This window comes from Lagenorhynchus albirostris, chromosome 3 (genome assembly GCF_949774975.1).
Source record: "Lagenorhynchus albirostris chromosome 3, mLagAlb1.1, whole genome shotgun sequence".
Classification (NCBI taxonomy): Eukaryota; Metazoa; Chordata; class Mammalia; order Artiodactyla; family Delphinidae; genus Lagenorhynchus; species Lagenorhynchus albirostris.
In genome coordinates, this window is record NC_083097.1 from 104630575 (window position 1) to 104657451 (window position 26877).

General features: G+C 45.7%; 1 protein-coding gene across 2 annotated transcripts in view; it reads right to left on the reverse strand.

Moving 5' to 3' along the window:
- Positions 1 to 569: 569 nt before the first annotated feature.
- Positions 570 to 26877, reverse strand: part of MARCHF3 (membrane associated ring-CH-type finger 3) — a 148952-nt gene continuing 122644 nt past the window's right edge. For both annotated transcript variants that reach the window (XM_060143500.1, XM_060143501.1), the window contains 2 exons: positions 8100 to 8309; positions 570 to 1498 (listed from right to left, as the gene is read on the reverse strand). In XM_060143500.1, the coding sequence (XP_059999483.1) occupies positions 1340 to 1498; positions 8100 to 8309 (369 nt within the window). In that variant the 3' untranslated portion in view covers positions 570 to 1339. The remainder of the gene's footprint in view (positions 1499 to 8099; positions 8310 to 26877) is intronic.

A 26877-nucleotide genomic window follows, 5' to 3' on the forward strand; every position in this document is an offset into this window, starting at 1 on the left:
TGGGCTCCGTCTTCTTTTCAGGGCTGTGGGTAGGTGGGCGGACGGGAGCCTGAGTGCCAATCTGAGCGAGTGCTCTCCTCAGACAGCATGTCTGCTCCCTGGCTTCAGTGGACACACAAAGGCAGGGAGCAGTCTAGACCCTTTACACCGCGATGGATAAAAGAGGGACATGGAGCCCTTAGAAAATGCCTATTTCAGCCTGTGACAGAATTGGCTTGTGGTTGGGGGAAGGCACTGCGTGGGGCCTTTTTCTCTGTTTTTTTGGAAAATCAGACAAAGGGGTCTTAGACTGCTTGGACAGGCTTTTTTGGCCACGACTACCTGTCAAGCCGGAAATTCGGCAGAGCAATGGGAATGCTAATTGATATGCAAAACAGGTCCAGGGTTCCTAGAAATGTCTAATGATCCTCCAGTTCAGTGCGAATGAAGGATTAAGACATGCGCTAAATGAAATGGGAATAGGAACACCAACCTTTTTGCCTTTGCTTTTTTTTTTTTCCTTTTTCAAATCTACTTGGGGAAACTTCACAGGTTTTGTGATTAAAAAAATAGTATTGCAATCAGTGGGGGTCTTTCACACACTGGATATTTATTATTAGAAAATAGCTTCTATCAGCTGTCATTACCAAACAAGTTGAAAGGAGCGTGCTTCTCACCATAAATTGTTTTTCTCCTTAATGAAATTTAAGTAAACAGTTCACTGTGGGGAGAGTCGCCACGCTTGTTTTTCCTTTAAAAACTGAATAATTAAATGAAGTTGAGTACAAAACATCCTTCAAATATGACTTGTCCTGCAGCTGCTACGCTGTCCCCTTGAGTAAGGGGCATGGAAGAGATGGAAAAGACACTCAAGCTATCAAATTACCCCAAAGAATCTACAGTAGAAACTGGGAAACAAACCAACGAACCCAAACAAAACCCATCCAAACCAACCATGAAATCAGTTTTAACATTGGCTTTTCATCTTTGATTATCATCTAAGTTTAATATATATATATATCTATATATATATTTGAAATAGTAATAAAAAAGGAAGAGTTGAATTGCATCCTTAGCAGGACAACCTTCCTCATATGTTAAAGAGGTGTTCAGAAAATTCCATACAGTATCTGCTAAATACACGTTTGGCAGCTCAGCAAATATCATATGATTGCAGCATCCGTGATTTGAAGTCAAAGAGCGATTCGCTTTCTTCAGGCGGAGTCCGTTGCTCAGGGCGACATGATAACATGGCTCTGGATGTTCTTCGACCCACGGGCTCGAGGAAGGGTTTCAGGGTGGCCCAGTGCAGAAACTTCCAAACCCCAAACAACAAATCAACCAACCAAACACACAAACATCAAACAATCGTCTCCTTTGAGTTCCTCTTGACAGAGTGGAGGCCCAGCAAGGACTTCTGGTTAGAAGGGACGTTGACAGACTTTGGAATGAGGAGAATCACCCTCTGATTGGTCCGACGCCATTCATTGTACAGTCGACAGTGGTACCTAAATGACACCTGGGGTCAGGAGAGGAAAAATAAGGGAAGGTTTCAGGTAAGCGGAAGCTGATTATCAGTCCAAACAACATACACGCCATTTAAAACAGCTCCAAACAGCAGTACAGCGGGGCAAGAGCTGGGGGGAAACTGCTGTAGCAGGCAGCTGAGCGCTGGGAGACTGGCCCCAGCCACAGAGCACCCACGTGTGAACAAGGGGCAGGTCTCCCTCGTGCCTCTTCAAACTGGGTAAAATCGGAGTATTAATAGCAAATGAGGTTCCTCCGGAGTTTGGATTTATTTTCAGGATAGTGGTCTGGGCCCCAAAGTATCAGTGGGGAAGAAAGTTGGCTGGGGGCAATGGGCAGAGTAGGTACGGCGCCAGCCCTTGGCCAGCTGTGGGACTAGGCAATGTGCCTTTCTGGTCATCAAGTTTCTCTCTGTTAAATGAGAGGGATGCTGGGGCTTCACGTACCCTTCTGTAGGTTGGACACTGCACAACTCGAAGGACCCCATTCACAGTGTGATAGGAAGGGCACCCTTCGTACTGTGCTGTGGACAAACTGAACAACTGTACTTGGTGGTCCCTGTGGGTGATCCCCATTGCCTCCAGCTCAGTCCTTCCATGGCGTCCAGTGGGGAAGCTTTGGCCTGGGCACCAACTCCGCTGATGCGTTCTTCCTGAGCCAGTGCCTGTGCCCACCTCAGCGTGGCATCAGTGCCCTGTACACCACGCCACTTGTTTCTCTCTCACCCTGCACTAGAAGCATGTTGAGGGCAGGTCTTGTGTTGTATTCATCTTTGCATGCTGTGTACTTATCACAGTGTCTGGCGCTTGGGAAGCTGCTTAGTTAAGTTCACTGAGTGAATGGATGAATGACTATCCTGTACCTTCTAATTGCAACACTGCTTTAGATTTAGGCCTGTCTTACATGATACAGGACAGCACGAGCAGTAAACGCATCATCAACTGTGACATAACTTGCCCCCAAAGTGCTTGCTTCTTGTGTAAATAGACTGGAATGAGATGCTTACATCTGTGGTTTGCTTTGGAGAAGGCTGGCAGAAAGCACTGATGAACCGCCCAGGAAATTCAAATAATCTGTCCTTCTGAAGATGTACAAACCGCCTTTAAAGGTGGAAGTAGGTTCTAGTTTGAGTATATCCAGATAACTAGGTAAGTGCTGGAGAGGAAGGTGCCCATGACCTGAGAGTGACAAATTATCCAGGTATGGGCTGTTTAACCACCTGGGTTGTGTGGGTCATGTTGACCCTGGTACAGGGCCTACGTCGGTCAAAGAGTGGGCTGACCCTGTGGTTTGGGCTCGGTGTTTCTGGAAGTAGAGGAGAATGCAGGCCCTTGATCAGCAAGGGCTTGTTTGTCTTCATGGCAGGATCATGAAATCCAAGGCCACTCAGATTTCTGAGGCTAGAAAGCAGATGCCACAGGCTGAATGCCAGAGAGATTTGAGTATGAAAATAAAAGCTTTTAAACTCACACAGATGTGCTTTTCTCCAAGAGGCTCTGAACATGCCAAAGTGGATCAGAGGTTGTTTTTTTTTTTTTTTTTAAGTTTGATTCTCTTTTATCTGTTCTGTTCTGTCCTGCTGCTGCTTGGTGCTACTCATGAATGTAAGAGGCAGGCTGGAAAGCATGCTGTTCAGGGCCAAGGGCCGGGAAGGTGTAGGAAACAGACTAGTACTAATGAAGAGCTGAGGCAGTACAAGAAGTCTGGAATCTGGAAATATGACACGAAAGCTGGATTTGAAATCAAGGGTCCCTGCGTCCGGGACGTTAAAGAGCAGCGCATGCTTGGCGTCTTCAGTAAGCAGCAGAAGCAGCTGCAGCTGTGCGCAGGAGGGAGCAGCCCGAGGGTTCCGGGCGGGTGGGCGCACCAGGCCGAAGCCCCATCCTCTACTGATGTCTCCGCGACTTTGGGAGGGTTGTTTGCTGCCTCCAAGTCCCGGTGTCCTCGTTTGTAAACTGTGAATAATGATATCAGAGATAATGCACAAAAAGCACTTAGCACAGTGCCACTGCCACACGTTAGTGTTCTTGGCCTGTTATTTCTGATGGGTTAAATCTGGAAAAGAAGATCACTTTGTGACACTCCTTCCTGGATACAGGAAACTGGGGGCAAAAAGAAAAAGAGAGGCTGGGCTATTTCCTTGAAAGCCCTGCTCTCAGTGTGCCCGTGGAGGCCGTACCACCTGGGAGCTTGTTAGAATGTGACACCTGTGGGCTCCGCCCAGACTTACGGAATCAGAGCGTGCATTTTAACAAGATCCCCTGGTGATTCGCACGTAAGTTCAAGCGTGTGAAGCACAGGGGAACGTGGGGAGTCCATGACTTAGCAGGTCTCGTGGTTCCTTGGCCGGGAAGTACAAAAATCAGCCCGCTTGTTCGGACAAACGAACGAGATCTTATTATGCATTAATCTACCTTGATTGCTGTTCACCACCATGTCTGCAGGCAAATTCAACCAATAAGAAGAAAGCATCATGAAGATGGCGCTGCATCGGGGAAAATAAAGGAAGGTAGGTGCAGGGCAGAGGGACCGTGGGTTTGCAGTCGCCCTGGGTAGTCCTGGCTTTGGTCTCTAGGAGCGCCAAGACACTCCCTCCCCTTGGTGGAACAGAAGAGGAATAAAGCAGGTTTGATGTAGAGCAATAAAGAGGCAGTGAGGAAAAAATAAACAACATGAAGGAAGAAGAAGCTATGGCAATAGTAACACTGGGAACTTCATTTAGATATTTCTTAAACTTCTGAGGTTTTAAAGAAAGAGGGTGAAGAAAGAGCACAGGGCCACTATTCTAAAAACACTACTCTTTATGGGATGGGTTTCTTGAAGTGTCTTCATTTCTTCATCCAAAGGCTATTTATTAACCTCCTGTCACGGGCAAGGTCTGCACAGAGAGTTGCGGTCATGTGCACGGCACACAGAGGGCTGGAGCATATTAGCATCACCTCTCCCTGAGGGAGGTGATGGGCTGCACTGAAGCTTTGCTGTAAAGTCCCAGCAGGCTTTGGGAAATCTCATTACGAATTTTGATTCTGCCCTCTCGGGAGTTTATGGTGCGACGGAAGCATATTGGTGGGGCCAGGGCTTTGGCAGCTGCCTTCCCAGAACTGGGCGCAGCTCACTGACCTGTGATGGCACTGTGGAAGAGAAGAGGGCGGCGCGGGCGTGAATCAGCCACTCCAGGTCGTGCTGGACACCCTCGGGGTGTGTCTAGACCCGCCCCACAGTGAGCCTTGCCGGGACAGTGTTCTGTGGGACCTTCCCCCTTCGTAAAGAGATTTTAAATGATTAACCCGTGGGACTGGGAGTCAGCCAGTGGAGCCGGAGCATCATTCATTTCATCCTGTGATTTAACTGGTTTCTGGGCTGGGCTCTGGTTGCATCGGCGATGTGGCGGATGGTAGTACCTCCTGGGGGTCACTGCACGTGGGCATCGCTACACTGGGCTAACGCACATCCTATGTGGACACTTTCTAAATGCTTCATGTGGACTCAGTTCTCACCTACTCTTCTCGTGTCCATGGGCTTCAAATCGTTGGTGACATGCACAGTGATGTTTCTGGGGTATCTTCCCCCCACCCCCAGCTCTCAGGGGGGAGGTGGTAGAGGTCTTGGCCTCCTGGGTCCCAGACACCTGGGTTCCCGCACAGTAGGTTTCAGAAGGCAGAACTCCCTGAGTCTGCGTCAAGCCTGGGCCCTGGTGGAGGCAAGGAGCTCCACAGGCACCCGCAGGCGAGCAGCACGGGCGCGGGTTCCTCCTGATGGCGCCCGGCGAGGCCCTTCCAGGAGGGCTCCTCCGAGGAGCCGGGCTGGGACTGACACTGTGTTTGTTTATCTAAGACGTTTTCACAGCGTATTCTCCTTAAGCCTGACAGCTTGTTTACAGTGCGATTCTGCTGGAGGGCAGCTTCCAAGTGCTGTCAGCTTCTGAATTACGGCTCTTGCTAGGGCCGCTCAGCAACAGCATTTATCTGGGAAGGAGTTAGTCTAGATTCGATAACCTGCTGCTGAGCTATGGCCGTGTGTTCTTCACACCCAAGGGGAGAAGCGCTTTCTTTCCCTCCAGCTGCTCGGCATTTTACGGGGAGCCGGGGGGCAGTGCAGGATGTGGTGGAACACAGCAGTCAGAGGAAGAAAACCCGTCCTCTGCCAGGTGCTCTGATGGATGTTCCCGAGGTCATCCCACCTCATCCTCACAATAGCACATTGGCCCAGGGGTTAGCAGTCGTTTCCCCAAGTTTTTGCATTAGGAGAAGGATGCTCAGAAAGGTTAGGGACCTGTTTGAAGTTACACAGCTATCAGGATGCTAAACCTTGGGTTTAAACACAGAGCCTTTGGATTCTGAAGGGATGTGCTTGTTACCACGCAGCACTGCCTTTTGGAAGCATTTCTGGAATGACGTATGTTATCAGACTCCTGAAAGAGCCACTCCGGGGACCTTTCCCTCCCAAATTTTCCTTTCACCTGGGATGAGAGATGAAATAGGATCACATCCTAGGTAATCTCTTTTTTTCTTTCCCTCTTTTGCCCACTCCCCTCTTTTTTTTCTTTCTTGTTATGTAAGTGTGTGCTTTACAAAGCAGATTTTCAAAAAGGCCTTAAGTTGGTTTGAATGCCCATCATTTAAGTCTATATCTTCATCCGTCCTTCACTTTACGCACTTGTATAAGAAAAATCAGAGACTAGCAAACCTCTAAACATGGTAAAAACTTACACTTAATTATTTTCCAAAGCGCTTTCCCATGGGCGCTTTCACTTCGATCTCGTAAGACCAGGGGAAGTTGGCAGGATGGGTATTAATCTCATCCCCACTTTACAGATGAGGACACTGAGGCTCAGAGAAGTGAAATGACTTCCCAAGGTGGTTCAGTAGTTAGACAGTAGTAGACAGACAATTTCTTTCTTTTCTTTTTTTCTTTTTGTTGGCCACGCCACACAGCTTGTGGGATCTTAGTTCCCCGACTAGGGATTGAATGTGGGCCCTCAGCAGTGAAAGCTCTGAGTCCTAATGACTGGACCACCAGGGTATTCCCTAATTTCTTATTTTTTAAATTTTTTTGTGGTACACGGGCCTCTCACTGTCGTGGCCTCTCCCGTTGCGGTGCACAGGCTCCGGACGTGCAGGCTCAGCGGCCATGGCTCATGGGCCCCCCCGCTCCGCAGCATGTGGGACCTTCCCGGACCGGGGCACGAACCCGTGTCCCCTGCATCGGCAGGTGGACTCTCAACCACTGTGCCACCAGGGAAGCCCTTTAATTTCTTATTTTTAAGCCTCTTCCCATCACTGTGTCCTTGTGGCTTCTGAGTGAGCATGGTTGCTTGATTCACAATGAATCAGGACACACTTTGGAAGCATAGACATTTAAAGGAGACAATAATAGTTTTGCCTGGGGGCTTCATTAGGCTGGGAACAGAATGCCTACCTTAACCAGAGGACTCTGATAAAGCTCCAAGCATCGTAAACACTACCTGTTTACCAAGGCTCACGTCATGCCCCTCTCACTGAGACTGAAATGTGTCCCCCACTTATTGTCTGAAATTTCCCCCTGAGAGGAGGCAAAGAGCTGGACAAGAGGGAAACGCGATGAGCAGGGGGTTGCGTCAGTGTGGCAGGAATGGCAGCTGGTGGCACAGGACTCGGGAGACAGAGCAAGGGAGCAAGTGTGAGCACTAGAAGCTTCTACATGCCAACACTGTGCTGCCGGTATGGGAATGGGACAGTCTAGACAGGAAATACATATTGAATAACAATGGAATGTGCTCGGATTAGAGATGAGCAGGCACAGGAGAGTCATGCCAGGAAGCAGGGGGCCCGGTTTCTGAAAACCTTCTAGAGGATCGTGACATCCTTCCCTGCAGGTCTCAGAGGGAAGCGTCAAGAGACGGCAGATGCTGCGCTTTGTGGGTGCTGCCAACTGGTACCCGAGCAATCACGGGGTTAAAACAATAAAGAACCAGAGAGGGTTAAAGATTTTCCCCTCATATACAGCAGGAACACTTATTGGGAAATGGTTTTTCTTTAGTGACAGCTTCTCAGCTAGATGAATTAGTGTTTTTATGGGCAGCAGAGTCAATATCCCAACCCGGAATAATCATCAGGCGAAGTGCAGCTCCGTGTCCAACAAGGACTTTAGGCCGCGTCAGGACATAAAAAGAAAATAACCAGCAGGAGGATTCACGATCTGTGCAGGCAGCGACAGCAACAGTGGCCAAGTGCTTCATTCACCATACATCACAATCCCGGCAAGAGAGAGGAGCATGGACGAGAGAGAGAAAACGCCAGGCCTCCTAACAGATGGAGTCCTTGGCTACGAGAGGAGAGGGATGTCTGGGGTGCATGTCTTTGAGGAACTCTCAGAAGCTGGGGCTTTTTCTTTACTTCATCTGCTCTTCCCAGCAGTGCGCGCACACACACACACACACACACACACACACGTTCACGTGCAGTAGTAAACCGAATCCCACACTCTCGCCAGCATTTGAAGGTCTGTCTGCCCCCGGGTGGGTGAGATGAGCTACAGGCAAGAGGGGAGGCTATGCCAGCTGGGGGGCTGCCAGCTCCCACCGACCTAACTCCCAGGCCCTGGGCCATACTTACTAGTGTCCAAAAGAGGTAAATAGTGAAGAGTGCGACAGTGAGTGCAATTAGTCCGACGGCTTCGAGCCGACTGCTAAAGTGCAGGTGGTCCACGGCGCCCCGTAGGCAGAGCCAGCCCGAGATGGTGGCCAGAGGAGTGATGAACAAGAAGCACACCATGTCTCCAAACAGAGTCCGCTTCTCGTGCTGGGGGCCTGGATTTCTGAGCCACTGCCAAGGGAAGGGAGACAGAGAAAAGCAAGGACAGGGTTAAATGCCAGGGAGGAGTGAAGACACACTACTCTGAGGTTGTCCTTGTCTACAGCATCTGGAAAAAGGCACTTCTGACCTGTTCTGAGATCACACAGAAGCATTAAGGGCTCATTCCCATGCCCTGTCCCGTGAACAGTAGTGATTATGATGTGAGTGTAATATGACACTAGTGATTATGATGATAGGAATAGTAATAATAATAATAATAAAAGCATCCTTGCTGTAGGTGTCCTGCTGGTTTTGAAAGAGTTCAATGATTATTATTATGAATCACAGTGACCCTATGTGGAAGGCAGAGAGGACCTTATATTTGGAAGGTAACTGAGGTGCAGGAGGTGCTGTCTGCTGCCAGAGCATTCCTGCGTCTTGGCCCTGGGAACGTGTGCGGGAAAGGGTTAACTCAGCAGGACCAGGTTGCTCAAATCCTGCACGTTCCCAAGAAAGACCTGTTTTTTAAGACTGGCTCCTAAGAGAAGAGCTCTGAGTCCTTGTGATAATGTGCCTCATAAGAGCGTTTTTGCATGCCTGAGGCCTTGGGCCACGTGGCGCCAGTGTAAGCAGATAGTTTATGCCAACAGTGCGATTTATGCTGAACACCTATTTTTGTTGTAGGGGCTGGAGTCTGAGTAGCTTGAGGTCTTTCATGCAGGTGCTGCATGTCTTTTGTGACTGACCCCAATAAGCACCCTGAACACGGAGGCTCGGGTGAGCATCCCTGAGAGATAATGCTTTGCATACGTTGTTACAGATTGTTGCTAGGAAAATTAAGCACATCTGTGTGATATTACTTGGAGGGGACATCTGGGAGCTTGTGCCTTGTTTCTCTTGGACGTTGCCCCATGCACTTTCTCCCTTTGCTGATTTTAATCGGTATCCCTCTGTTGTAATTAACCATAACCATGAGTCTAAGAGCTTTTCTAAGAGTTGTGTGAGTCCTTCTAGTCAATCTCTGAGCCTGAGGGTGGTCTTGGGGAATGAGACTCATCTGACTCCACGCGTCTTGTAATGCCCCTGCCTTATGTTTTAGGACCCTGAACCTCCTATGTAGGACCGTCTCTGACATCTTAATTGTGCTGCCATCTTGGCTGAACCAACTCCAGAAAGGGTGGGGAAAACGTCAGCTTGTTGAAAGACTAGAGATGAGCATTCCTGCAGGACGGGAAATAGTGTTGCTGTCCTCCCACTTGGGGAACTGCTAAATGTCTGCTGAGATGTTTTCCATTCTAGGAAATGTCATGCTTACATGTTGGAGTCAGTGCATAGTGGTAATGAAGCCAGGTGGCTTTCCTTTGGATTAGCATGGAAATGTGCCCAAGTAATTTGACATTCCCATCTCACTATCCCATGTAGCGATGACAGAGGCCAAGGAGTCCAGGGAAAGAGTGAGGTCACACACAGTTGACAGGGTGAGGTGGGAGAGACACTGGCTGGCTGGCTTCCATCTCATCTCGGGGACTAGCAGTGCTGTGGGCTGCTGAGCAGATACCCCAAGGGGCCAGCACAGCATTTCCTACAAAACCATTGGTGGGAGGGAAAGGACCATGACAGGGGAGACAAGAGTGGATGGAAGTGACTGGAGAGAGGGGGAAGGCCAGGCTCGGGGCAGAGACAAGAGACATACGAGCTAGGAAGAGGGCGAGCAAGTTGAGGAAAGAGCTGTGTAAGGGCCAACACAAAAGCCTCAAAGAGTGAGCACAAGAGATGGGGGGTCAAAGGCACAGAAGACAGTTTTCTGGAACGTTCCCTCCCTTGAATGTTTGCCTGAGGCAAATAGTAAATGACCCCGTATGCCTAAATTACCCCTTTCCAGTGACAATCCACTTTAAAAATGGGCTGAGATGCTGAAAGACGTCACCTCAGCTCAAAAATGGAGCTGAATATATATTAAAACATAGATTATATTAAATATATATATTTATATTTAATATAATTAAATATAATTAATTAAATTAATTATTTAAAATAATTTATTTAAATAATTTATTTAAAATAATTAATTAAATATAATTATATTTATATAATTAAATATAATCTAAATATATATTAGATTAAAACATATATTGTCTGTGAATATAAATGCAGTATTATACAAATTTAATACGATACCAAAATGATCAAGTGCAAACAGTATTAACCCTGCTACGTGTTGTCATGCTACCTCAGACATCTGGGCAGCTTCAAAGAAATTCAAAGAGCTCTTAGTTATTAACGTTTTCTTATCTAAATACTGGCACTATCTCTGTGAAGTGGAGAGTAGAAATGAGGCCTTGTTATCCCAACGTTACAGAGGCTCAGTGAGGGAGAATGACTGCTCCAGGTGATACTGAGAAGGGGATCAGAATCTCTCCACTCTTATTCAGATGTCCTGTCAGTAAAATATTTGAAAATTGAAATTGCAAGACATTAAAGAAGTCCAGATTCTTTAACAACAGTGCCGACCTAGCAGCGGCCCGACCCCCCGCGCCCTCCCCCTCACCCCGTGACAGCTTAGATTTTCCCTGGAAGCAGATCTGGGAGCCTGGCCTACTTTTCTCTGTGTCCCCACTTGTTGGAACATAGTAGGTTCTCCATAACTACGTGACAGATGTGCACAGACAAGCTTATCTCATTGGCTAAGACTCCCCCCAGTTTCTGTTCCTTGGGAATTCTGAGTACGTTTTATTAAAAATAACTTAGCACTTTATGTGGCCCTTGACATTGCTCATTGAAATGACTCAGGAATGCAAGGAGGTAATTGTGGATGACTACTGAGCTCTGATGTAAAATAAACTGCAAAGGCAAACTAGAAATTGCTATTGCTTGTTCCCAGTTTCCAATTTTCTAATTGTTCTTTGATCTTCTATATTCCTGAAAAATTTCCAGGCCACTTTTTATGTCCATGACCACCAGCACCTGGATTCTGCACCTTATTAACACTATACATGTTCTTCTTTGGTTCAGTTCACCCTTTGTATTGTTTGCTGCTGGGTCACATTTAGGTATGAGGTTCTTCAAACAGGTACTGCTATGTTAAAATCTGTGACTTCTTCAGGACACTAAGTATAATTTATCTCCTACGCAAATGCAGGCCCCATGAATAAGACCACTGGTAATGTCTGTTGTTGAGGAAAAATTCGCCCTGTGCCATGGTAAGAACCTCTGCCAAAGTATCCAAATAGGCTAATGCAGGATATTTACACAAACAGAGTTTATAACAGAGAAAATGGGATTTTGCCTCAAGTTTCCAGCAATAGGGCATTGTCTAACTACAATATGGAATTTACTTAAAACAGACTACTATAAAGTAATCTGAAATGGTAATGTATATTTTATATTTACTGACATGATATATTGCTGAACAGGAAAAGAATTCTACTAGACAGAATGTAGAGTATGATCCTGTAAATGTAGTCATGTATTTACATACACATGGACATTTGCATAGATGTAGTGAATTTACATAGACAAAGACCAGAGGGATACTAGCAAAATAGTTGCTGCTCTTGGTGGTGGAATCAGAATGGTCTTTAATTTTTCCCTTTTTGTATGTATATTCTTGTTTTTCTAAAATGAACATGGATTACTTGTGTAAATATATATATATATACATCCAGAGGGAGAGAGGGAGGGAGGGAGAGAGACAGGGAGAGAGGAGGGAGTCAGGGGAGGGAGGTGTCTAGTGCACAGCAAACTACAGCAATAAAATAAACTATTACAGAGCCAAGGCTGGGGCAAGCCACTGCTAGCTATCTGGAGTGTCTTATGCAATGTCTCATTGAGTCTTCACAATAACCCTGTGAGGCAGGTGCTAACATTATCCCCATTTTACAGGTGCAAACACTGGGGAGCAGAGTTTAGTAACTCACCTAAGGATAGATTGCAAGTGGGTATTAGAGGTGAGCTTGAAACCAGCCTCACTTCTGTTCCTTGCTCTCCATATTTATGTTTTCTTTCTGCACCAAATGGCATTTGCATGTGCGCGTGGGCATGTGTGTGTGTGTGTGTGTGTGTGTGTGTGTGTGTGTGTGTATACGCCTGCACATGCACACACTAGATGTTTCGCAGATTTTCAGCTTGGTGGAATATGGTAAGTCCTGCTGTTTTATTGGTACATCAGATAACTGAATGGTTGGCTGGCCAGAATGTTATCATGGTAACTTTATAAAATATTTTTAGGCTGCTGTTCTGTTCTATGTTAATTCTTTTACTCAACCACAATAAGGTCCAATTTCTGGGCATTTAGTCTCAGCTACATTGTCATGCATTTTAGCTTAACTCTTTTCTAAAAGTAATTAATTAATTTATGGTTGTGTTGGGTCTTTGTTTCTGTGTGAGGGCTTTCTCTAGTTGTGGCAAGTGGGGGCCACTCTTCATCGCGGTGCGCGGGCCTCTCACTATCGCGGCCTCTCTTGTTGCGGAGCACAGGCTCCAGACGCACAGGCTCAGTAATTGTGGCTCACGGGCCCAGTTGCTCCGCGGCATGTGGGATCTTCCCAGACCAGGGCTCGAACCCGTGTCCCCTGCATTGGCAGGCGGACTCTCAACCACTGTGCCACCAGGGAAGCCCTAGCTTAATTCTTAAGAGGTAAAAGGTTGATCTCAATTATTGTTCAATTACATTTCATGCTTTTCTATGTCTTCTCCGTCTCTTAACAGTTATACTTATTATATAGAGAGTATTATACCTATTCTGTAGTAGCATCTTCATCTCCCACACATTCAGTAAAGAGCCTGCTGAGGCAGAATGGCAGGTTTGTTGGTGTGTCCGTCTTCCCACTGACCTGAGGTAGGCCCTTACCTTTATGTCACTGGCATCTATAGCACGTTCAACGGTCACAAGGTTGAATGAATGACAGTAGCTTAAGTTTACATGTTTACTCAGACCTTACAATATGCCAAGCACTATCTTATCTGCTACATGTAGTAACTGATCTACTCTTCAATAATCTTTGAAAGAGGTACCATTATTATCATCACCATTTTATAGATAGGGAAACTGAGGCTCGGAGAAGTTAAAAAACTTGTAGAAGTTTGGCCTTGGCTTTGATCTGTGTGGTCTAGCTCCAAGGACTGTGCTCCTATTATATTATCATTGTCAATAAAAAAAAAAAAGGAAGGGAGGGGGAGAAGAGCGGGTGGATGAAGGGGGGCGGAGAATTGCACCTTAACTGGTGTTATCAGTGCAAGAAGGAATATTTACTTATCATGGTTCCCCTGGTACAAAATACCAGGGGAACCATGATAAGTAATTTATCCTGCTGCTTGTGGACAGCTTTTGCAGCTCAAATATCATTCTTGAAGAGTCTTTAGTTTGACCTTAGTACTCAGCTTGTACTTGGTGGTTAGCTGTATTTTAAGAGCAGAGGTCTGTGATGGAGAATGCTAATTTGCATGGCATCTTTCACTTGGCAGGTCCACCCATATGGCTTCCAGGGGATCTGTGGGCAGCCCAGGGCACCTTCCTGCCTTTTGTTCTCTGATTCCATCAAAAACATAAAGTGGACAGAGATTGTGCTACTGAAAGCCCTGGCAGTGAGCTGCCCTTTTTTGTGGCGACCTCATTCCAATCACTGACTTGTTCCCGAACCATGAGATTAATCTACTCTTGGAAGCAGGTACAAAAACAACCAACCAACCAACCGATGAAACAAAACAGAAACCTCCACCATAATCAGCAGTATAGGGCCTGAGACAGCAGAGGGAATTAAAGCAGCATTCCATTGCCAGGGACACAGCATCATTCACTGGCTGTAAATGTACATCCAAGGTGAGCGAGGCACTAGTGGTTACTTTCAAGGTGGGTTAACTGTGGGTTCAGTTCTAATGACAGTGTCAGTTTATTAAATCCCTTACTGGCGGGTAGAGGTGAGAGGGTGCAGTGCTACAGGACATTAGATCCTGCCTCCCAGACTCTAAGTTAATCGGCTTAAATCTCCAAGGCAGACAGGACATCGGGCAGGTCAGTTTGTACTGGAACCAGATTACACTCTGGTGGCTAATAGCTTTGATCGATTACAACCTTCCCCATGAATCTCCTTAATGAGGAACCATCATGAGAATGAAAGAAACTGATAGAAGGGGTAAAAGTGATAGAACCATAACAAATTTATGGAGTAGAAAAAAAAAGAAAAAAAAAAGGCATGATCTCAGAATGTTTACTCAATGTTTATCTGCCTGAGCGTCTCCTGTTAATCTGACACTTGGCAGAGTTATTCACCAAGCGCTTGCCTTTCTTGGGACAGGGCTTATTCTTAAAGTCCAACACAGCCTGCACTGAGCTGTCTTACTTTCCTGGAGAGCCGCAATGTGAAAGGGACAGTGGAGGATCAGAAGACATGTGACAGGTCCTTTGCATGATTTAAAACTGAAGATGGGGCTTCCCTGGTGGCGCAGTGGTTGAGAGTCCGCCTGCCGATGCAGGGGACACGGGTTCGTGCCCCCGTCCGGGAGGGTCCCACATGCCGCAGAGCGGCTGGGCCCGTGAGCCATGGCCGCTGAGCCTGTGCATCTGGAGCCTGTGCTCCGCAACGGGAGAGGCCACAGCAGTGAGAGGCCTGCGTACCACAAAAAAACCAAAAAAACAAAAACTGAAGATGAAACCTGAAAATCATGCAGTTCAGTTAACTTGAAACAGCAGAGAACAAAACCAAACTCCCGCCAGTGTTTTAAATCCCCCAACTCCGCAGTCTGTCAGTGAATTTCCAGGACAGCTGAAGCTGCTCAGGCGATTCTGATTCCGGGGGAGCTAAGGAGATGCTCGCTCCAGACATCCATCAACCCCGACTGGAAACAACGCGCTTCAAGTGAAAACTTCACAGACGATTTGCTCATGACCCTAAATGCCAATCTCGAGCCTCGGCCTCTTTCCAAAGCTCCAGCAGTCCACTCAACAGCTCCACTTACATGACTCATAGACAACTCAAACTTAATCTGTCCACAACCAAACTCTTGCTTTAGCACGGACCTCACGACCTTTCTTTTCTGCAACCCGAATCAGTAAATGACACCACCAACCACCCCGTCACTTTGTCATCCTGTTTCCTTTCTGTGTCTTACCCTGCACATCCAGCCCTTCTGTAAGTCTGGTCGGCACTCTTTCGACATCCATCTGGAGTCTGTGCACCTCTCTCCATGTCCACTGCTGCCATCCCGGGGCCACCATCACCTCCTACTTGGGAGGCAACAGCCTCCCTGCTTCCACTCTGGTCACCTCCTAGGCCAGTTCCAAAACAGCAGTCACAGTGACCTTGTAAATATATAAATCAGATCATGTTGCTCCTTTGCTTAAAATTCTCCAGTCGTTAGAATATAGTTCAAACTGTTTACCTGGGACCACAAGAAAACCTGACCCCACCTCTGCCTTCCTCTGTGTCTCTCCTACTACCTCTCGCCCTTCATTTTCAACTTTACACGTGGTTGTTCTCACATGGGGAATGGGCTCTGCCCATATTTTATTTTTTTTGTGGTACGCGGGCCTCTCACTGCCATGGCCTCTCCCGTTGTGGAACACAGGCTCCGGACGCGCAGGCCCAGTGGCCATGGCTCTCAAGCCCAGCCGCTCCGCGGCACATGGGATCTTCCCGGACCGGGGCACGAACCCGCGTCCCCTGCATCGGCAGGCGGACTCTCAACCACTGCGCCACCGGGGAAGCCCCTACATAGTGTTTTGTTGCTACAAGGTGAAAACCCTGTAGCTTCTGTTCAAGCTTTTTTTTTCTAATATGTAAATAACCGTGGAACATCATCTATTTTTCCATAGGTCATGAAATAGCATGAGAAATTCAGTAAATTATTCAAGGTCCTTTGTACTGTTTTCATCACAATTACTATCTTCTTTTTTCTAGAAAAAAAACTACCTTGAAATATATGAGAAAAAGACAATACCAAGTGTCCACTTAAAAATTATACAACTTGGGGCTTCCCTGGTGGCGCAGTGGTTGAGAGTCCGCCTGCCGATGCAGGGGACGTGGGTTCGTGCCCCAGTCTGGGAAGATCCCACATGCCGCGGAGCGGCTGGGCCCGTGAGCCATGGCTGCTGAGCCTGCGCGTCCGGAGGCTGTGCTCCACAGGGGGAGAGGCCACAACAGTGAGAGGCCCGCGTAGCGAAAAAAAAAAAAATTATACAACTTGAGACTTCCCTGGTGGTGCAGTGGTTAAGAATCTGCCTGCCAACGCAGGGGACGTGGGTTCGAGCCCTGGTCCAGGAAGATCCCATATGCTGCGGAGCAGCTAAGCCCGTGCGCCGCAACTACTGAGCCTGCATGCCACAACTACCGAAGCCCACGTGCCCTAGGGCCCGTGCTCCGCAACGAGAGAGGCCACTGCAATGAAAAGCCTGTGCACCACAACGAAGAGTAGCCCCTGGGCTTCCCTGGTGGCGCAGTGGTTGAGAGTCCGCCTGCCGATGCAGGGGACACGGGTTCGTGCCCCGGTCCGGGAAGATCCCACATGCCGCGGAGCGGCTGGGCCCGTGAGCCATGGCCGCTGAGCCTGCGCGTCTGGAGCCTGTGCTCCGCAACGGGAGAGGCCACAACGGTGAGAGGCCCACGTACCTCAAAAAAAAAAAAAGAGTAGCTACTGCTCGCCGCAACTACAGAAAGCCCTCACGCAGCAACGAAGACCCAACACAGCCAAAAATAAATAAATTTAAAAAATATATACAACTCAAGTTCAACCAAAAATATGTACTGAGTGCCTTTTATGTGCCAGGTATTTTTACTGAATTTAATAACACCAGGTGGTGGTGTTATTCCCATTTTGAATTAGGGTATTAAGCCTCAGTGAGGTTAAGTGACTTGTTCAATGTTATATGGTGGAGGAGCCAGTATTTGAAATCTGCAGCCTACTGTTCTTTCACATCTTCCCTTCAGCTTGCTTTTGTGCTACATAAAACCTTGATCCTAATTTTGGTTTGCTCTCACAATGGATAAGGTTGGAGAAGTAGCACTGAGCAGAGATAAAACACGTGCTTGGAAGCAGGAGACAGGATACTGCTTCCAGGTGCCCCCTCTTGGTTCCCCCTTATGCTGTGGGACCTTTATCAAGTTCCGTCACCTCTCTTGGGGAGTGAAAAATGGGGGCTCTCCCTCAAAGGAGTGGGAAGGTGCAGCTTTGAGGGGAGTAGTGAAAGCCCCTCTCAAGTTGTCTTAGCTTCCCACTTTTGTTCAAAACGTCAGGTTCAACTGTAGAGTGGATATGTCACCTTTCGGCCCTACTCTCTTCTGAGCCCCAGGCTTCTGGGTCCTGCTGCATACTAGACCTCTCTCCATTTGTGTAATAAACATCTCACACTTCACCAGGTCCACAATGCCACACTGGATTCACAGCCACCGCCCTAACTCTCCAAACCAATTCCGCTCCCAGGTGGTTCCACACCAGTACATGGCAACACCAACACCCAAAGGCTCTTGTGAGCAACCTCCGTGCCATCCTTATCTGCCTTTCCTCATTCCCCGCCCCCTCTACCCAATCCATCAGCAGGTCCTGGCAGTTCTGGAACACATCTTGAACACGTTCACATCTCACTCTCTAGGGCCACTACTCTTTTCCAAGCCACGCTTGTCTTTCACCTGAACCATGTAATAGTCACCTCACTCTTCTACTCCTGTTATCCTAGAATCCAGGTTCTATATATAAAGCAGCAATATCACACCACTTCTCTTGCTTAGATTTCCCCAGTGGCTCCCCATAGCGCTTAGTCTGACGCCTTGCCGTGGCCCAAGAAACCTGCGTGATGGAGCCCCGCTGTTTGTGCCCAGGGCGCCACAGACCCCAGGGGGTCCAAGGAGAGGATTCACGGGATCTGTGATTTTACAATGGGGGGAAAGAATCACACCTTGATTTTCACAGCCTCTAACTGAAATTTAGTATTTCATTGAGTCATGCAGAAAATCTTAGTGGTATGAGCAGTACCTGTGACTTTGTCACCTAGAGAAACCACAGACATTTCATATCACATTACAACTGTTTCAGACAAATTGTACTTCACAGTTAGTTATTAGATCTGCTACAAAATGTGTTAAAGCAGCACTTATATTTTATGTCGCAGCTTTGTCTTTTAAATATTTGGATAGCTGTATTATAATGCAATTGGTCTTCTTTGCATTCCTATGTATTTTTGTCTTAGGTAATGAAAAACACGATTATGAGAAGAGATCCATCCGTAGGCTTCAACAGATGGCCAAGGAGTCCACAACAGAAAAGTTGAAGCACCTTCAAATCTAGCTCCTTTGACCCCTCAAACAGTGCTCCTTGGCAGTGTTTCTTCCTGTTTCAGAAATACCGAACTGGCCTGGCTCAGAGCCTTTGCAGCGGCTGTTGCTTCTGCCTGCTACTCTTCCCACATCTGGTTCCTTCCCATGGGTCATGGGTTCACAGGTCACCTCTTCAGAGAGACCTTCACAAGCCCCTACCTTCTCCCTCTCTGGTCATCCTTTACCACAAGAGCTTGTTTCTTCCTTTATAACTTGTATCACCATCACAGATAATCTTTTTATTTATTTACTTGCTTATTCTGTCTTTCTTCCTAGCAGGTAAACTCTATTAGTACACAGTTCTTCTGGCCTGTTCACAGTTATATCCCCATTTCCTAAAATATTTAGTTTGTGCTTGATAAGTACTAGCCGAAGAAATACACAAATCCTTCTTAACCTGGGGATCGCTTTGAGTAGAAATCAGATGGGTTTAACTGAAATGTCTACATATAGATATAAAATCACTTCCCCGACTCTTCTGATCAAATCCAGTAAAGTAATTTCTGTCACAGACACATGCTTAGCAGTTGCTCTGGGCCTTCACAGCTGTGATTTGGCTGAAGTGTACATCATATTCAGGGACACCCTAGATATCTGTGACGCTCCCTGGAGTCCTCAGGCCGGTAAGCCAGTTAATGGACTCTAATGCTCCATGAGTATTGTATTTGTGTCTGGAACATTATAATTTGGCTTCAGCATTATTTAAACAAATGCTACACACACTCACACCAATGGTTTGAAATTTTCCAAGGATAAGATTAGCAGCATAGCAGGATTAGATGGCAAAATAATTTTATATATTCACTTGCAATTTCAGATATAAGTAAAATGCGAATCATTTGGCTCTAATTAGTTTAGATCATCACTGTGTGATCACAGCCAAATGGAGATTGCTTATCCAAAACATGAGAAGCGGGACTTCCCTGGCGGTCCAGTGGTTAAGACTTCGCTTTCCAATGCAGGGGGTGTGGGGTTCCATCTCTGGTCGGGGAGCTAAGATCCCACATGCCTTGTGGCCAAAAAAACCAAAACATAAAACAGAAGCAGTATTGTAGCAAATTCAATAAAGACTTTAAAAATGGTCCACATCAAAAAAAATCTTAAAAAAAACAAAGTATGAGAAGGTACTGCAGAATTATGTGGCATATGTGATCCATCTAAAGCTGGAAACATAAGAAGATGAGATAAACAACCAAGAGAGGATGAAGAGAAAGAAAACAGAAATTTGCAGAAGAAATTAATCAATAAAACGCATAGGGCCAACAATAAAAATGATTACTCTGGGAGCCAATGGAATCATACCATGTAGTCTACTATAAACAGGACACATACAGCAGCTCCCAGTTCCTGGAGCTCCGCTTCCTTTTGGCTCTTACGGGGCCCCTGGCGCTCCAGCTGGTAAAGCTGCTGGCATCTAACACCCTTTCTGCTGGTCTGTGGTTGGAGCCCAGGTTTCCGGAGCTTCGAATAATTACTTCCAGCAGAAAGACAGGATCATGGGGTAAAAGATGCCAGGACAGGGTACCAAGTAAGAACCCCAGTTGGAACACTGTACAGAAGATGAGAATATGATGAATAACATGAATAAGGATAACACATCCCTATTTTAAGAATTGGGGATATTTAAAGGAATAGAGAGGGAGAAATCAAATTCACAACCAGGTCCTCAAAATGGGACCACATTAAAAAATCTGTGCCCCTCAGATGTAGTGAGAATGTGAGTATGAAAGCTATCCAAGCAGAGTGTGGTGGAGGGATTTCACTGAAATATGATGCATGTGTAAAGTACAGGATAGAAGAGACATTCTCACCAGGGCCATATATTCCCAAAGTCAGCAAGGATGGGAATACTGTGAAAAGAGGAACTTTCTGCTAGATGGACAACTGTGAGAACAGAGGAACTTTTACGTTCACAGTGCTTACAGTCCAATGTTTTGCTGCCAAAAAGTTCCCCAAATATTTAGGGCCTGTCTGACCTTGCTGACGTTAGACACATCTTAGCAACGAATGGATCTGGAATCTCTCAAGGCTCCACCGAAGGCAATGTCTTAAGTTCATGAGTTGCAGTATTTGCCGGAACCTCTTTATTTTTGTTGGACACTCCTGCCCTCAGATTTCAAGGGGAGCCCACCGGCATTCATGTAATTTGGATTGTGCTATGAACGTCATGCTCACGTTATCTAAGTTGTTCATGATTTGTAAGATTTCAGACATGCCCTTCCTTAGCCTCCTCACATCCAGGTGAAAGAGTCTCCTCCTCTCTGTCCAGGCTCCCCCAGCCACTCCCCTGGACTCTTCAGATACCCTCCATTAGGTATGGGGCCCGGAATATCAGACCACCAGGTAGAAATACGCTGCGGTGTCACGTGAGGGGAGGGTGATGGTTTCCATTTTGCTGGCATTACTTCTTTTGATTATGTTCAATGTTTGTAGACCATTTTGCTACAAATCTCCCAGAGCTGCCTTCAGGGAAGACATTCTTAATGGGTAGAGGCAACGGCTCCCTGACAGGGGTCATGACGTCAGGGACTCGCATTTACAGACGGGCAAGCCGGAGACCGGCTGGATGAACACAGCTGCTGCTGCCTGTGGGAAAGCTCAACTCCAATCGGGAGACACACATGCATTTTTAGCATGAGCGATCCTGAGACATGTGCCCTCATGGCAGAACCAAGCCAACCATGGAAGAACCCAAGTTAATAACTAGCCCAGTCCCGTATATTTGCAGAACTGAACCAGCAGCCCTCCCATCAAGACTAGCAAATCATATCCGCTGTTGTGGCACCCCAGAGTTATAATGTGGCCTCCTCACAGAAGAAGGAATTTACAGTGAAGGGTTGATAAGTTTCCCTTACTTTTCACGCTTAGCACATTTTAAGGGTGCAAGAGACACTTTTGGAAAATCTACATATTCCCTTGCAGCTTATATAACTATCCTACTAGGTCAGGGGTCTTTGACCCTGGGCATAGGGCTTCAGAAAGCCTTTGTGACTTTATTTGAACACTGGGTGTCTGTGCATTTCAGGGGAGAGAGTTCAAGCTTTGATCTGATTCTCAAACGTATTTGCGGAGAAGAAGCACTGTTCCAGGGTATCTTCCTAAACTGTCTTAAGACACTCTTTGGTCTAATCCAACTCTCTGAGCTTTGATGAATATGGGAACATGGGCAGTAGGATTTGAATGCCTTCTGAGAATCCATAATCTCTCCTTAGACCCTGGTTTAAGAAAAAAATCAACCTAGGGCACAAACTATAATATTTAAAAAATTAATTGTGCAGTTGTAGGGCAGCAGAATCATGAAAGCAGCCAAATTAAAGGGCTTAAAGGAAAAAAGGACTTTTACTGGACAAAGATGGCTAAACTTCAGACCACATAAAAAAATCAATGCACAGATGATTTCCACACAATAAAAGAGTCAAAAAAAGCGAACAGGGTTTCATCACATAAATTGTGATGGGAAAAGACAAAACTTTAAAAGGGAAGTAAACCCTGTTTACTCTGTGCTAGTTTTCTCCTTTCTAAAATGGAGAAGGTTGTACATACAAACAGTAGAACACGAAAGTGCCTAGAACAGTGGCTCAGGGTAAGGACTCAGTAAATGGTAGTATATTAAGGTAAATAGGATGTTGAGAAGGAGTCAAATAAAAATGATAGCAAGGAAGGCTAAGATACGCTTTCTATAAAATCTGACACTGAACCTTGCAAGCCTTATGCTACGTGAAGGAAACGAGTCACAAAGGACCACACGCTGCAGGGTTCCATTTATAGGAAATGTCCAGAATAGGCAAATCATAGAGATATAGAATAGATTCTTGGTTGCATTGGGCTGGGGGGAGGGGGCGGGGGCGGGGATGTGAGGACTGGAGAGTGAAGGCCGAAGTGTGTGAGGTTTCTTTTTAGGGTGATGAAAATGTTCTAAAATTGACTGTGGTCTCCTCCTCCAGGGGCTCATCTCATCTTGAAGTCGCTTGTATATATTGTCACTCCTAAGTAGGGGAATTCTTTTTTCAATTTTATTTTTTATTTTTGTAATACTTTTCGTTTTCCCACACATTTAAAAAATTGAATTATAGACACTTCCCTGGTGGCACAGTGGTTAAGAAGCCTCCTGCCAAGGCAGGGGCCGCGGGTTCAAACCCTGGTCCGGGAGGATCCCACGTGCCGTGGAGCAGCTAGGCCTGTGCGCCGCAGCTGCTGGGCCTGCGCTTTGGAGCCCGCAGGCCAGGGCTGCTGGGGCCGCGTGCCTGGAGCCCGTGCTCCGCAGCGGGAGAGGCCACCGCGGTGAGAGGCCCGCGCACCGCGGCGAGAGGCCCGCGCACCGCGGCGAGGAGTGGCTCCCGCTCGCCGCAACTAGAGAGGGCCCGCGCATTGGCGAAGACCCAATGCAGCCATTAAAAAAAAAAAAAAAAAAAAAATTGGACTGTAGCTGATTTACAATGTTTCAGGTGTACAGCAAAGTGATTCAGTTATACATATATATGAGTGTGTATAGAGAGAGATACATATACACATATATGTATATCTATATTCTTTTTCAGATTCTTTTCCATTATCAGTTATTACAAGATATTGAATACAGTTCCCTGTGCTACACAGGCGGTCCTCGTTGTTTATCTATTTTATCTGTAATAGTATGTATCTGTTAATCCCAAATATAGTGTGTATAAATTAATCTCAAACTCCTAATTTATCTCTCCCCCTGTTTACCTTTTGGTAACCCTAAGTTTCTTTTCTATGTCTGTGAGTCTGCTTCTGTTTTGTAAATAAGTTCATCTGTATCATTTTTTAAGACTTCACATATAAGTGATATATGATATTTGTCTTTGATTTACTTTACTTAGTATGATAATCTCTAGGTCTAGAGTAAGACAACTCCTAAATTTTTTTTAGCACATATAAAAAGTACACAAATCATAAATAAGCTGGTTGATGGATTCTCCCAAAGTTTAAAACCCATGGAACATACAGATCAAGAAATAGAATATTCCTAGAGTTACAGAACCCTCCTTCCCCTCCCATGCCCCCTTCCAAGGGAAATCACTATCCTGATTTTTAATATCCTAGATTAGTTTCACCTACTTTTGAACAAGAACTTTGCCTATTTTTGAGTCACCAGTACATACACTTTAGTGTCTGGCTTGTTTTGCTTAACATTATATCTGTGAGATTCATCTATGCTATTGTTGTAGTTGTAGTTCATTTATTCTCATTGCGTATAGCATAATTTATTTGTCCATTCTACTGTCATTTCTGTGCCAAGCCATCCTGAAGTCTGAGGAAAAATCAGTAATACTGATCCTGCTTTTATTTAAAAATTTGATATTTTGTTCATCATGGAGTTTTTGCATTACTTTTGATTGAAAAAATCCATCACATTAAAATATTATTTATCTTGAGTATTAGATTTTTGGGCACCATTTAAATTTTGCTCCTGAGGTGAGGGCTTCACTTACCTCACTCTGGTTCCAGCCCTGTCTGCTAGAGATGGACACGTGGATTTTATACAGTTTTTGGCAAGTATAGGTAGTGTTGCTCTGAACATTGCTGTACATGTTTCATGGTGAACACAGGTATGCATTTCTGTAAGTATATACCTAGGAGTGAAATTTCTGTAGACAAATTAAAAAAAATTTTTTATTAAAAAAATTGACTGTGGTGATGGTTACTGAACTCTGTGAAAACACTGAATGTCACTGAATTGTATGCTTCAAATCCGTGAACTATGTGGTAAATGAATTGTATCTGAATAAACGTGTTTTAAAAAATCTGAGACCGAAAAATAGCCTTGGTAAAAGTGACTTGAAGTGTCTTGTAGATTTCCCTACAGACCCCTCCCCCCCCGCATGAACCCTGTTTTGTAGATATTTCTTTCCGCCTTGCCGTATCTTCATCCAACAGGGTCATTCTTCAGACATATGCATCTGTCAGGTACATCTTACAAGCAGTCGAAAATGTGTATATTTTGATGAACGAATGACTTCTGGGTTTCAACATTAAACTCATAGCTTTTAAGCAGATGAGCCAGTGTTTAGCAAAATATTAGAGCCCTTTTCTTACTTTCATCTCTCAGGCCTTGTCTCCCATCATCGGCCAGCTTTAATGCAAAGATCTAGCCTTTGGAAGTAAGCAAAGTGTTGGGAGGGGCTGCATAATTTTCTAGGATGGTGAATGTTTTCTCTTCATCTGCTGATTTCTGCTTTTATTGACTCTGCACAGATATGTCCTTAATGCCTATAAACTCTATTTTACAACTTTCCTGCTATTCCTACCTGCCAGCAGCATTTCACGTATACTACACTAGCCATTTTCCCTCAGAGCCCTAAAAGATTTTGAACTTCACCATTTATGCCAACTTTCTGTCTCTAATAGGGTCGCTGGAGGTGAAGTGATGATAAAATAATGAGTAGAAAATATTTCATTTTCTTCTTTTAATCTGACCTCAGTCTTCACAAACAGATGTTTTACACATTTTAATAGGTGGCACACCGAAGAATTAAGCCTGCTTTTCAGTATTCTAAACTAAAAGCTTCAAAAGACTTTTTTTCTCTTTCATGTTAGACACACACAAACATAACTTTGCTCTCATGTATCCATCACAGCATAAACCTATCCCTCTAGCTCTGTAATAATGGATGGCAAAGAAACAGTTTTATCCCAGACAATCTCACGGGGTCCCTGTCCCTGTCTCCCTGCCTGAAGTCAGGCAGCCGTGAGGCACCGCACAGGAATGTAAGTTTAGTGAACAATATGGAGGAGGAAAGCAAAGCGACAAGACCTGACAGGGTCTTTCTTATCTTTCCCCAAATCTGCGGCACCTGTCAAGAAAGGGAAGCGAAGAACCGAGGCAATTACATACATAATTCAAGAGAAAAACCAGGGTTCTCCTTCATGAGCTGCAAGACCAGTGTCACCTATCCGAGTTATGTAGATGACAGTCTTTAAAGAAATTTACCTCGCGTGTGTGTACAACCATATTATGAGTGGTTAACCTTCACACCTGTTCCTGAAAGGAGGGAAAAGGCTCAAACATTTTGAGTTCACCAGGCTTTCTAATAACATCTCTCCCTTAGGAGAGATCTCAGAAGAAATGGGTGACATAATGACTCACGGAAGATGCAAGTGCAGAGAAAGAGTAACTAGATGGAAAGGGAAAAAGTCAGGGTGTGTAAAGTCCCTTGGAAATGAAGAATGAGTTTTCTGGCTTCTAATAGGGTGGTGTACCTAAGAGCTTTGTTTCCCTGAGACCAGGGTATCAGGAGCACAGAGAACTGCCATTCCACTGTCCCAGCACACAGGAGTCTGGCACAGCTCGTTGTGGTTGTGTTGTTTTAATGCACTTCACTTCTTAGAAGTAGTTTTAGATTCACAGCAAAATTGAGTGGAAAGTACAGAGAGGCCCAATACACCCAGTGCCTCCCCACATGTACAACCTCCCCCATCATCAACATCCTCCCCTCAAGACTGGTACATTTGCTACAGTCGATGGACCTAGATTGACACGTCATCATCACTCCAAGTCCACAGTTTATATTAGGGTTCACTCCCGGTGTACATTCTGTGGGTTTGGACACATGTATAACGACAGGTAGCCACCATTGCAGTGGTGTACACTGCCCTAAAAATTCTCTCTGCTCTGCCTGTTCATCCTTCCCTCCCCGCTAACAGCTCTGGATTTCACGGACGAAGCCAAGGTCAAGAGGAAATCAGGGCTTTAATCATCACTTTTTGCATTCTCCCCCTTTTAAGGGACATTTAGTCCCTTAGAAAGGCTGGCTGTCCTCGCTTCCGTGTGTGCTCGCACCTGTGTGTGTCAATAAGCAAGTGAAAGAAAGTAGTCTTGAGCCAGGAAGGAAGAAGCCAGGTATGGTGGCAAGTGCATGGACGCTGGAGCCAGAGGAACCTGCATTCTTCTTCTGCCTTCTCTGCTTACTAGCCCTGTGGCTGAAAGTCTTTACGATCTCTGAAGGGTGACATTTCAGAATCCCAGCTTCCTTATCTACCAAACGGGATAATATCCATTCTAGGGATACCCGAGACATTGAAATAAGATGACTATATAAAGTGTATAGCATATAACATTTCCCCTCTGCCTAGGAAATGGTTAAATAATTAAAGAAGAGAAAACTCTGGAGTGTGAGCATCTTAAGGATAAAAATAGATGGAGTCACAGCGAAATGAATGAATGCCCCAGGATTGGAGTGTCATGTCAAGATCTGTGCCTGTGCTAGAAAACGAAGATCTTAGCATAAATGGGCAAAGCAGGGTGTTATCCAGTGAATAAATGACCACTGAGC